Raw genomic sequence first — 14,069 nt, forward strand, 5'->3', positions numbered from 1 at the left:
CTGGCAACTCACTGGGGTCTGCACAGTCTTCACCCTTAAGGGATGATCTAGTTAGAAAAAAAAAGATTTGGACTTCTGGCACCTGAAGATGGCATTATGAATGGATAAGCTTTTCACCTGCAGAATTGCCCAAATCATCCCTAAGCAACTGTAAATGTCTTTCTTTTGAATAATTTACATTATTTAGTTGTATATTACTGGGGGTGGGGGACAAAAAAAAAACAAAAAAAAAGCCCAAAATTTGTCATGCAACATTCTCAACTTGATCTGATCCTTGATCCACACACCTGAGCACAGTTTGAACTGGAAAGCATGCTGGAACTTGTTGAAGATTGTCCTCATGAAAAGCAGCGAAAGATTTTCATTCATTCTCCTATGCATGCGAATAAATGCATGCTTGTATACATTTATCTGCACAATATCTGTACATTTATCAGAGTTCTTTCCTCGACACCTCATCATCTTGCAAAATAGCATGTCTTTTAAATGTTCATGTTTTGAAGGTTTCTAGCAAATTCACACCTTCAGATGAGCCACATATTTGCATCACAATCTTATCTAGGGATGCACTAAAGGTATATTTTTCCTTTTGCTAGAATCGCAGGAACCATCCACGTTAGGATCCATGCTACTGGGCTTTGTTACAGCCTGTGACAGGATGGTCCTTTTCATTTCCATGGTTCACCCATGTACATGATCCAAACACTTAGTATCCTACTATAAAACACAACCATCTTTGCCAAATCTATAGTGATTTCAGAACATCTTCATAGGATAACAAAAGGAAAAGAAAAGGAAAATCCATGCAGTGTTAAAAATATTATTGCACTTGAATAATATTTCACGTAACTTATTTTATTGTAACTGTTCCCTCCACCAGAGGGGAGTGTTTGTAGTCTGATATTCTATAAAATGTGAACGAATGCACTGCTATATTTTATACCGAAACAATGGCCCTATCCCAGCCGACACACTGTAAGGCCTCGTAAAACGCTATTGGTTTGTGTGCGTGTAAATATGTAGTATGCATGCACACACACATGCATACGAACACATACACAAAAACACATTACTCCAAGAGTTGAGGAGAGTGAAAAATCCTTTTAGAAACTGGTGATTAGCATTTCTGTTTCTTTAAAACTTTATGAAATCGGGTGACAATGAATTGCTAAGCTACCAAAAGCTGCACACATGTATAGTATTAGACACTCTGTTTCTAGCCTGGCAATCAGCACAAGAATTCTTCCTAGTGCATCTGCTTTTAATTCCCAGCACTAAACTTCTTTTTTCACAGGAAGCCAGAAAGTCCTATTTGCTTCTCTAGTATGACAAAGCTCAGACCTAAGATTCTGACCTGTGCCCATCACCCATTCTGATTTTTCTTGAAATTGCATGTTTTATTTCTCAAAATATGTCAATTTTTCAGATTTAGTCAGGAATACAGAACACTGATTATGTCATTGCTTCCGCAGGCTTCTGAACGTGCTTCTGCAGCAGTCAAATCTGAGTGAAATTAATCATCAGGACAATGAGGTGAGTGAGTTTGTGCTACAAGTCACAGACCCAGGCTCTGGGGGCATACGAGTCATGCTGTTCAGAAAGGTCCACTGTACTATCAATTTTGTGATGAGACTATGCACTAGTCAAAAATTTCTATAGAACTTGTGCTGAACTTTGAAAGCATTATCTTATTTTTCCTACTATATGTGATGCACCTTTAGGCTACTAAACTGTCTCCATATACTGCCAACTATGAGGTAGGTACCTTGAATCAAATATTAATTTCTTTTCATTAATTGCTTGGCCCCTGCCAAGACATTAAGTGCTTTTGATTCCTCTGAAGTTAGACATTGGACTAAATCTTCACCTTTACCAATCGTCCTATCATTAAAGTACTCTACTCGGGAAAAATATGTTAAAGCTGGTATTACACAAAACAGCTACAAAATTTTATGCTATCATCTGGTCCTCAAAGAATTGTGCCTTGCACATAGATATATATATATATAGTGTACACAGGAGACTGTTAACTTCCCAAATGTGGTATTCTCCAAATAGAGAAGCCAAGACACAAAAGAGAGCCTGGATGCCTTTTCACATGTTTCTCTTCTACTCTAAAAATTGCTGAAGGACACTTCTCCATGGTGCCAGAACTGCCACAGGGTTCTTAATTTTCTCTTTTGCCATGAACTTTCCTTATCTGCTGGATGGTTTGCAGACCCTGCTCACAACCTAAACCAGACTTATGCTTTGTCTTGGTGTAGAATTATGTTGCTAACGAATTGCATAGAACCATGGATCATAATTTCAAGCTATAATGTTTTGCTGTAATGTACCACTATATGCAATTTGGAACTTTTAGTCCAGCTCACTGTCATTTGGCATTCAGAAGATATTTGGTCAAGTGTCAGTACTAAGCCCTGAATATTCATGTTTTCTGAAGAATGTGTATCCTCACAAATCACTGCAGCTAATAGAGCTGTTCTCTTGGCATAAGTAAAATGCTTCAGTTTTCCCATCTTACACTTGAGAAAAACACCCCAATGAATGCAAAAATGCCAAAACAGTAAGAAATACACCTGGAGGTTTCGTAGTTTCCACAACTGTGGCTTTCTGTGGGTTTACTTAAGAAGCATGTGAGACAACAATGTGAAGAAACATTCCCTGAGAAAGCCTCGAATCCAGGCAAAACAAGTGTCACACTATATTTCCCGCTGCCATTTCTTGGTTTTTTCTCCTTTTTTGTCCCCTATTGCTCCTCATTTTTTTATAAATGTGCAATTGTTTGGCTCTCCCACCTTTAATATTATATTCTGCTGGATCTTCAGCTTTGAGAGTTCTGATACCGCTGTCATGCTTCCTCTCACAAGCAGTGGTCTACCCACAGATGCCGCTCAAGGGTGGCATCACCACACACAAATCAGAGAGGTGGGGGCTAGACGACCCCTGCCCGCTGCTGCAGGCCCACATGTGTGAGCTGCCGCTACCACCAGCTCAACGCTCTTTGCTCAGCTGGGTGCTCCGAAAGGACACGTGGAATGTAGAGATTATTAGAAAAGAAATAGAGAGCAAAACAGGAAGCAGCATTACGCTCTTTCTGAATCCTTGGTACACCCGCATCTTGAATGTTGGCTGCAAGAGTAATCTGAAAAAGGACATACAAGAAAAGGAACAGAAAAGGATTACAAAGATGGTAGTGGTTATAGGGCGGCTTCCTTTCATGGGCAGGCTAATGACTAGAACTAACTAACTATAATAGGACTTTCAGCTCAGCAACTATGTTGGAGGGATGAGATAATACAAGTCCATGGCATCATAAATTGCATGGACAAGATGAAAAGAGAATTACTATCAACTGGTTTTTACATTTACAATGATGAGGACACCTACAGAAATTATCAGGCAGCAGTTTTAAAGAAAATTAAAATAGTTACTTTTTCAGAAAATGCATCATTACCCTGTGGAGGTCTGGATGTGATAGGAATTCTTTAGCCTGATTAACAAATGTTAGGTGACTGTATATCATCAAGCCTTGTTTCTTATATTTTCTCCCTAAGCATCTGCTGCTGATGGCTCTGAGCTGTGTCCACACACCAGAGGGTTATTTGATCCCTACCCACAGTTCTCACACTCTTATGTTACAGCTAACTCTGCAGGTTACCGAGAAAAAGTTGATTTTTCAAGGACTTTTTGTCTATATCAACAGACTGAGAGTGGATGACAGAAAGCCATCGTGGTACACTGTAGCTTCCCCTTTTTCAGGGATTTTTTTCTGCTTTCCAGGACTAGGGGCGAGGACTCAATTCCCAGCTGAAAATCATTTCACTGAAGCCTCACTTCACAGCACTCGCAGACACTGAGTATCCATCAGCAGTACTAAGTCCCTTGTGTCAAAACGTTGGTCTGCTGACGTCAATGGCAGAGCTCCCATTTATTTCAGTTAGGGCAGGATTTTACCCTGATTTTTGGTTTTACAAAACCAAAACCACCATGATTAAGCTTTTCAAACCCTAACTAAAAACAAAACTGCTCTTGTTCAACTGCTCTATTTTGTCATCACCTGTACTTAAGCCATCTGGGGACTTGAAAAGCCTTATAAGATACCTGATGAGTGAGAGAAATTAATGTTAGGGCATTGAAGCTTTTAGTTAGAAAATCACTGCTAACAACTTCCGCTATTAATGCACTGATAAGCTGTCTGCATCAGCGTTTTATACCTTGTACTTTACCCGACTTGTTGCTGATTGGCTTTATGGGGTTCTATTTCAAGCTTTAATTTATTTTCCCCTCTACATGTTTTGCTTTTTATCATTTTGGAAACTAGGCAAGACCCTTGAAACACATTTGCCATGATAAGAGACAGTAAATGACACCTGCCCAAAGTAAAATGTTGCTACACCTGAACAACACTTGTCATTTTTAAGAAACACATTGAATGAGTAAAATATTAGGGATGTAGAGTAAAATATAGATGTGTAGAACAAAGCTGATGAACGTGAAAATACAGGCCATGAATCCTCTGATCTGCCAAGACTGACTGAACACAGCTAAGATGGAATAAAAATGCAGGTCAATAGTTTACCATTTGCTTTGTTTTCTCCCTAAAGAGTAAATATGAGATGTTTATATTGTGACTTTTTTGTTGACATCACTGGGCCAGTTCCTTAGCTTGCCGATTAGTGCCAGCGAGAATACTAGCTTATAATATTTATTTTGGATGAAAGATACAACCTAAAATAAACATTACACTGTGTCATGTCAAAGCACCAGTCTAAAACAGACTTTTCTCACAGCATCCAAATTGAGCAGTGAGGAACCATCCCCCAGCTGTTGTGGTCCTGACGACGCATTATTTATAACAGGCTACAGTCGTGTACAAAAGAAGCATTCACATTTATATGCATTTTCTGTGATAACTCCAAAAAGCTAATTGCTTGGCTCCCCCTTATGACTCCACTAATTCAGAAACTGTTCCTAATTATTCCAAATCAAGAGGGAGAGGGAAGAGTCTGTGGGTCCCGACTGGTTTCAGGACTGTCTAGCTTATCTACAGAGACTTGAAGGGTGCTCCTGTGAGTGACGATCATTTGCTCTCCGGGTTTGTGGCTTTCAGGGAATGACTTCGCTCCACTGGGCTGCTTTCCACAACAGGCCCCAGCACACCCAGACTCTGCTGCACAGGGGAGCAGACCTGACCCTGGTGGACAAAGACTTCAAAACAGCTCTGCACTGGGCAGTACAGGTGAGCCACCGCTGCCGTTCCACCAGGCAGCTGCTTGAACCGAGCTGGGTATTGCAGAGTACTCAATACTCCAAAAGCAATGATTTTCCTGTGAAATGAGGAAAATGGATGGTAGGAATGCCCACGAACGGCCCCAGCATTTTGCCAGTGGGCAGGGATCAAGGATCCAATGTCTTCTTTGGAAAGCAAAGCATGGTCCATACAGGCTCAGCACTGTTGCCCTAAACAAAAGTTATCACTTATCTCACTGGGACTATGTGTATGCTTCATGTTGAACTCATGCTTTATCTTTTTCACTAAATCAGGGTTGCAGAAATCAGCAGCTTAAATAGTCTTGACAAAGTCCTTTGGGAATAAAATAACATAAACACAAGGTAAAACATTTAAACAGCTATAGTTGTGGAATAATTAGCTGAACCGTTGAGGCCCTGCTTCTCTGGAGATTAAGGAAGACAAGAAAAACACATTTCCTGTTGAGATGTATGTTCCTCTCTCCTATACAAGAAAAACATCAAATTGCTAAAAATTACTCAGGCCATCATTAGAGAAGAAAAACGCACAGGTTTAATGTGGCATTAAACTCTGTATTATGCATTTGGTAGAAAGTGGTCTAAAATCCAGCGCAATTTACGAAGTTATGCCTAAACTTTACTGCAGAAAACTTCCCAGATGAAATTATATAAATATGTTTTTACTTGCTCACTTGCCATAGCGAGTTCCGGTATCAATGTTCAAAACACCTGCAAGCCAGATAAACAGAAATAGAACTCGCACAAAAATCCAGTAACATTTTCCTACAATGACTAAATATTTGCATCCTCGCCTTTTGGTCTAAGTTCACTTCTCTTGAAAAATGTGTCAACAAAGAACTTTAAAAGCTCTGAGCTGCCACATACTATATTTGCAAATGAGTAAGGACACCTAGAACAAATAATGTTTCCTTCAACCACAGCCTCGCACAGGTGGGTCACGTACAGTAGGCTCAACTTTTGTTTTTCTGAAGTAGAGGTATATTTTGGTCTTTGCAACTGGTATTATCTCAACATTAGTTTTGTTCTTCTTTAATCCTAACCAGTCTGAAACTGGGCTACATTCCTTGCTATTTTGCCTTAGGAGACTAAAGGTATCTGCTCTAAAAGCAGACCGTTGAGCATTTTTCCTAGGCTTACTCCAACGCCGGCTGCTTCCAGTGGGAAATCTCTGAAACTCATGCAAGTTCCTGTAGGCTGGGCAGTGGTCTGGGTCATAGCTCTGGGAACAAGCTGTGTCTCAAACAGAAAAACAAAGGGGAGCCCCCTTCATATCAGGACCCTCAGAGTTCCCCTCATACCTTAATCTTTCCCTGTTTCTGTGTTTCATAAATTTTATTATTTAATTCCACCATTAACTCCCACCTCCACCTTCCTCTCACAAACGTGCAGAACAACTCTTGAGAAAGGGGGGAATTAAAACTGCAGAAACCCCACTTGCTCTCAGGTTGAGGCAAATCACAAATTCCTCTTCTTTCTCCCTTCAAGCTGCTCCCAGAAATCACAGGGAACATGTACAGGAAAACATCCCTTTTTTTCCTCTTGAGAGATTCCTGCTATGAAGCCTTATAAATTGCTTCTTCCATCCACATACTTCTCCATATTCTAGGTCCAGAAGGGGTAGCTGAAATACCAGAGCACGGAATAGATCTGTTAATATTTCTCTTACTCAAGCTTGGCCAAGAAGAAATACTTCAGCCAGTGCTCTCTGCTGCCCTATTAAGCACAGGAGAAATAGATACTGTGGACAGGCATGACTTTCTCTGCTATGACAGAGAGCAGAACAACAGCTCTGCTGGGTGGGATTATCATCATGTCTAATAGCCTCCTCTGTGGCTGCTGTAAAGGGGATTATTTTTCCTTTAAGAATTGTATTAATATCTTCAGAGCACAAGAGACTCACAGAGCTCAGGCAGTACCAGCTGCAAGGGTTGTTTTTGACTGAATAGGGCCCAGTGTTTAATTTAATTTTTAAAAAATGCAGCAAGGGAACTGCACAGAAACTTGTTTCAGAAGTTGCAGGAAAGAGGCAGCTTGTGCACACTGGGCTGAAACACAGCGTGGGACCACATAAAAAGCATTGCCCGCCATTTGAAACCAAATTCTCACGCATGTTTTATATGAAATAATTGTTCCACGCTGGCTGTTTTAAAGACCACATGTTTGGCGCTTGGTCCCCCATCAGACAAGTGGTGGCTGCAGAGTGCCAGCTGTGTAACCCGACAGACCTTGCCCCCACCAAGGGCTGCTCTATTGAAAATCTCAAACCTCCTGCCGCTCGAGTTCACGCCTTCACTGCAAATGTGTTACATCGGTGTCAAAAACACAGATCATTCTGGTCTGAAGTAAGAATATCTCATGTCACATTTTTTAAACATGCAACATTTTTAAGAGCTGGTGCAGACCGGGCCATGTGAGAAGCATCTCAGGAGGTATTTTTCTCCTTTCATTGCAGACAGCAATAATTGCTGGGGTGAAAAGAAAACACACCTTTGTAACAAAAACAAACTGGTAACTGAGACTTGAACGAAGTGTAAAGCCATTTTAACAGTTCTAGATAATGGTGTCATTTGAAACCTAGTAAAATATAGTATATACTATACAGTATACACTATCACACTACATAATACTGTATCATAATAGCATTCGTAGTACCTTGGAAATAGTCTGGGAAGATCTGGAGTCTTTCTACGTTGCCTTGCCAGTTGTCATGATTTTTACCAGAAGTTTCCTTGCCTCTTTCTTAAAACTTTGGCTCCCAAAGTCACGATTATGTAAAAATATCAGCTTTCATTTAAAGAATAAACAAACAATCAATCAAAGATTCTTTTTCTGAAGTGAAGAAATGAAAACCTCTAGGGATAAAAAGAAGGCAACTAATAAGAAGCCATTAAAAATAAAACTCTGCCATGTGGAGCTGCGCTTATGATTTTTTTATAGGTTGATTAGGAGTGCAAAGTTTTAAAAAATTACGAGCCCGCGTATTTGCTCCACAGCAACAACGCAATTATTTCATTCCCCCGTTTCCTGAGAGCATAGCTTAGACACATTGTAAAAGCAAAGCATAGGCAATTACTCCTTCGTGTTTGACCGAGCAAGCACAGCCTCCTCTCTGTAATTACTTGGAAGGGGAGAGCACACTTAGACTTCAGGATCTCTAGGAACGAATCTCCCCGCTGCTGCAGGGCACCTTGGAGACGCAGCTGGCCACCCAGCCAGGGGTGGAAGAGGACGGGGCCAGGGAGGGCAGCTCAGGGACAGGTTCTCTCCCAAGAGATCACTGTGCTTCTCCTCTCCGCCCAGCATCCTGGGATTTTCCTGAGGGCTGCCTACGGTGGAAGGATTCACAGGGATTTCTGAAGACTTCTTAAAACTTAGTGCATGTTTCTCCATGGCAGACGTGTTTCTTGTTGGATTAGGCCAGAAAAGGTGCATTTGCTAGGCATAATTCACAATCTGGGTGGTTTCAGACAGATTTCTTTCACTGCAAAACTGTACTTCTTTTCTTTTTGTTTCACGCAGTTTTCTAGAGATAGCAAGAAAGGGAGAGTAGTGATTTTTTTTTTATGTCACTAAGCTTTAAAGGCAATTTTGACTGTTAGCAAACAAATGAAGAACAGATCCAATTTGCATTTTTTAAGCATACCCTTAAGAAATCCCTTTCTTGTGTAAATATTGTCATTCCAGCAAAGGTACAGCTGTTGCTCACGAAGGTGTTGCATAGCAGCAGGGCTCTACAGAGTGAGCTGTCAAGTTGCAAAACGAGGAGGAAGAGAGTTTGCAAATAGTTCTGAGTAAGGAATAAACTTGCTCCAATGTCATTGGAACCTTTTTCCAAAAAGTGCCCTAAACATTTGTGACAATATCTGCAATAGCAAATTAAATGTGCTTGAGTCTTGGCTCTGTCACCGAGGCCAGCTATCACAGGAGAGCCTATGTCCGCACTGCTAAACTCTCTTGTTGTCTAAAACAGGATGGTCATATGCAGACCACTGATGGTCTGTGGCCCATGTTAGCTCCTGAACTATGACCAGGAACTGTTGGGGAAAGTGTTTCTGACCCAAGCCAAAAACATGTCAGGGAGGATTTAAAAAATTTTACAGTACAGACAACAGAGTTCTGGTGCTCAGGGATGTTCCCTAGTGCTACTTAGTTTTTTATACAGCTGTAACCTGTTTCTCCACTTTTGTTTCTGTCAGCTCATAAGCCAAAGCTGCTTTTCTGACTTGTACATGGTATAGCAGTATTGATACACAAACCCATCAGTACAACCAGATCACAAGAAAAACTACCTTTACCTGAAATAATTGACTGATATACAGCAAGTCGTTCAAGTATGAACATGTCGTTGACAATGTAATTAATCACGCCAATCAAATTTCCAAGGAAATGAACTCCCACTGAACTTCACAGGAATTTGTCTCAGGCAAAAGCTGTAGGTAAGTACAGGGTAATTGCCAGACCTCTTCCCAGCACAGAGTCTATGTGTAACTCCACAAGCGGATGCCAGAACGTAATGTACATGCACCACACTTTTTGCATATCTATAAATGTTCTGATCTCCTATGCCTGACAAAAAGACACTGGAAGACAAATGTTTCCATTTCTCTGATAGTGGTAAGGACTAAATCCTTATTCTACTATGGAATAAAAGATGACCTCTTTTTCAAAGCATGTATAGAGCTCATCCAGAGAAATCATTCCTCACAACAATGTACGAGCAGGGGAAAGTTGCCAAGTAATTTTAGTCATAGCCATAGTCATTTACACAGTAAATCATACACACTTATTATAGAAGGCTCCAAATGAAAATAAATTCTCAGAGAGACTTGGCCAATATTTCATGCAGTTCTTCTGTTTGAGCAAAGAGAGGGTAGGAGAGGCAGCGACTTATGACAGCCACAGAGGTATGCCTCCATGACTGCCTTTGTCATTTGGTAGCCTTTTCCAACACCCGCTAAGGCTGCTGAGAGGATAAATATTTTAAAAATACCGTGTCCCCTAGTTGTATCAGAGGCAGCAGTGCTCTGAGGACCACAGTACAAAGTATCCTGTACAACAACACGTTCTCTTTCCAAGAGTACCACAAAGTCAAGCCAAGCTGGGTCGCCCTGTGTCTGCAAGAGACACTGTCTCAGTGGGTGTCTGAGGCTGAAGCACTGGGGTTAGGAGGAGACAAATGAGCTTCCCCCTGAACTGGCTGAGTCTCACCAATGTAACTACAGCGGCGTCAGTTGAGTTGCTGTTAATTTACATTGGTTTGCCATCAGAAACACACCCTGTGAAGTGCCTGGTCTGCATCCAGGCAACTTCTGGCAAAGTTTCCCTGGCAGGAGGAAAGCTGAAGATGGTATTACAGATTGTTCCTTTCCTCAGCACAGGGCCCAGTTGCCTCTGTCCCCTGAGGGTAGAGAAACCACGGGGTGCTCTGAATTTTTGCACTGGTTCTACACTGCCAACGCAGCCATCTGGCGGCCAGGGCACAGCAGCAGCACAGGTAGTGAACATGCTTCCATTCCTCAGCTTTTCCTAGTCTGGGGTACAGAGGAGGGACACTGAAAGTCCTTAACAATGGAAGAAAGCTCCCACGCGTGCAAAACTCTTCAGCAACCCAAGTGGCCAGCCTTATGGACGTTTCTCACTGCAGTATGTTTGCTGCAGATTAGAAGGACAGGCATTATGTCTCTGCTCTTGAGTTTGGCATTCTCCATGTTTAAAACGGCAGACACTGCATCTACAACAAGATGGGGATGTGTTGTTCTGATACAGCCTTAATATCTGATTCTAACCAAAGACGTCCTCACTGTGAATGCAACACCGTATTTGTCTTGTTCTGATTTTAGGATGAAACTCTGAACTAATGTTACAGTAAAGGTAATGACATAATACATTGCCATGGTACTCTGTACATGAACATGAACATGAGGAAAACTGCATTTCAGTGAAATGAAAATCCCACAAGGGAAAAAATTGTACTGGAGGAACAGTTCGGTTTTGGCAGTATAACTGAGCACACGGCTTCTGCCGTCAAAGCCTTGGGTCACAGATCAAGACTTTTCAAGCCCCAACCAACAAAGCCATGTGGGAAGAGTCTGTGAAATGGCTTTTGCTTTCAGTAAATACAGAATTTCATAACCAAAAAAAGAGAAAAATGTGACTTTAAAAGGACAGATGTATTTACCAATGTAATAACTTCAACTGGAGTTATAAAGGAAAAAAGTCCACAGACAAGTTACTTGTTCAAATTTCGCTATGGGTTGCTCAACAAATACTTTAAATAGCTCATGTTTCTTTATTTCAGTAAAGGAGAAAAAGACCTTTACTTTTTGTTTGTTTGTTTGCTTGTTTGTTACATGGCCCCGTTGGTGTTACAGTCAATTTCATATTAAAATATGCTATCTGCATCCGTTTGCGAAGGATAAGAGGAAAGATAAAAGGGTTAGGAGACCAGCCAGCATTCTGTAAAATAAAACTCAAAACAGCACCCAATGATGCACAAAGATGGTTTCCAGGAGGAAGCCAGAAGTACTGATGCAAATTTTATTTAAAATATAGTAATTTATGGTGCTTCTTTATATCAGTAAGTAACCTCCCAGAGTAGTGCAATGGGAATAGTATTTGCTTGTTGCTGCAGAAGGAGTGAAATAACGATTAAAATGTCAAACCATTCAGTGTCAGAGCAGAACGACATCAAAGAGAAAGTCAAAGCTTTGGATTCACAGGTGTGAAATTGAAAGAGGAGGGAATGTAGAAAAAAAGGAAACACAGACAGCCCTGAAGTGCAATGCCAATTATAAGAAGCAACATCAAGAGCTGGTAGTAGGGAATTTCGATCCAGCAAAGCTGGCTACACATACAGGAAGACTTTAAAGTGTATGCTAATGCAAAGAGACAGAAAATATAGGAGAACTAATACAACCTAACCACATAACCTCCAGAGGCATTCACGTGGAAGAAAAATACTTTGTCAGGGTTTCCTGAAAACAGTTAAAGGTCGATAGCTTGTCCCTCTCCCCCTCCCACCTCTACATTACTGGTAGCCACAAGCCAGCTTAGCAGACTGCCTCCACATGATTCTTCTCTTTGGCATCGAAATATCTAGTTGACTAGCGTTTTCTGACAAGGGAAAAAAATTAACCCTCTATACAGTGCAGTGCACAAGGAAAACTTTGTACCATGTACGACTGAACATCTGGCAGAATAACATGCGATCTTACGGTAGAGCATTAGGTAAGCAACAATAAACTTCCCAAGTAAAATTATTGTTCTAGATATCAGTTGGACATACAAAGGGCTGAAATGTAAGATCAATGGCTGTAGTAACAATGAAGATAAACTGAGTAGACACAGGTGAAAAAAGTGTCAAAACCAGAAAGTGTCCCAAACTTGCAGGATTCTCCTCATGGTGCTTGATTCGGTGGATACTTCCTGAAGGATTATTTTCTTATTTTGAAAGCACTGAGAGGTGCAACTATCAGAAGTCAGGCTTTTCATTAACCAACCTAAAGAAAATGGAGTTGTAATCAAGTGAAAGTGAGAGCTAATGACTCTGTTAGTGAATTTGTTGTTTGCCACTGTCTGGAGATGACACAAATCTCAGCAAAAATGTTATATAAATGACAGTGAGAGTTTGTCTTGTAAGGGCTCCTGGATCAAGGCTTTAGGACATTTATTCTTCATGAAGTAATTTTAATTTAGATGAGTGATCTAAGAAATAAAAGTTCACTGAGGAGGATGAATAATGGGTGGAAGCAGATAAAGGTGTGAGATGGGACAAAAATGTAAAGAAAACTGGGTGGGGGGGAGCCCTGCAGAATTATATAGAAACACAGAGCAAAAATAACTAATAATCTCTGAAAGTGCTTCTGAAAAGAATTTGAATACAAAAAGAGAAGATGAAATGTAGGGATACATGCAGTAAGGTTACAAAAACATGTAATTTTCCTATGGTAAATTTACCACTGAACATCCTGGTCTAACAATAGTACTGTGGTTCATGGTAAATTTACCACAGGAAGACTACATTTTTGGTGACCTCAGCTCAAAGCTATCAATCTAAGCAGTGTAAGCATTTTGAGAGAATTTTGTGTGCAACTTACAAAAGCCAAGATGAATGTAAAGATAAGAAGGCATTCCTAAGAAGAGAGAGCTGGAAAACCACAAAGCAGTTGGCCAGAGACCTCTTTCAGCAGAAGGTACAAAATATTAGGAAATATACTTTGATTATGTAGAAAACGTAATTAACAATTTGATTGAATTGTTAAAACAGGACAAAAATTTCATAGCTATCTTCAAAGCAATTATTGCTTCCTCAGATAAGAAGCTATTAGATATAGTATGTTTGAATGTCAATAAATCAGTTTAGTACCAGATAGTAAAACACAGAAATACTGGAAGAGTGCCAACAAGATAAAGTTTATCACATGGCACAGAAAGCTGGTTAAGTAGGCAGTGAATAGAATGATCATAAAAAGTCCAATTCTTTATCCCTTTCTGATTTGAGCAGTACATGCAATTTTAATCACAGTGAATGACATTAACAGCACAATTTGTATAAGCACAACCTGCTATAATGGACCCAGAATTCAGCCCAAAGACAGGATGTCCCAGTGGGGAAGAATAAGGAGTAATGCAATCAAAATCAACCCAGGGACTTCTATATCATATATTCTCTATCAGCTGCATTCAGGACAGTTCAAATAATATTTGGAGGTGAACATCTCACAGACGGTCCAGCCAGGGATTTATCAAAAGAGTGTTTTTGGTTGTTCCACAATGAGGTGACGAAATACAGAATG

The 14,069-nt window shown here is 40.5% G+C and overlaps 1 protein-coding gene across 1 annotated transcript in view; it reads left to right on the forward strand.

The window, feature by feature from the left end:
- ANKRD55 (ankyrin repeat domain 55) overlaps positions 1-14,069 on the forward strand; it is a 47,835-nt gene that overhangs the window by 12,476 nt on the left and 21,290 nt on the right. The window contains 2 exon segments of the mRNA XM_054186929.1: positions 1,473-1,533; positions 5,114-5,242. Of these exon segments, the coding sequence (XP_054042904.1) occupies positions 1,473-1,533; positions 5,114-5,242 (190 nt within the window).

The sequence above is a fragment of the Rissa tridactyla genome, chromosome Z (assembly GCF_028500815.1).
Source record: "Rissa tridactyla isolate bRisTri1 chromosome Z, bRisTri1.patW.cur.20221130, whole genome shotgun sequence".
Lineage (NCBI taxonomy): Eukaryota > Metazoa > Chordata > Aves > Charadriiformes > Laridae > Rissa > Rissa tridactyla.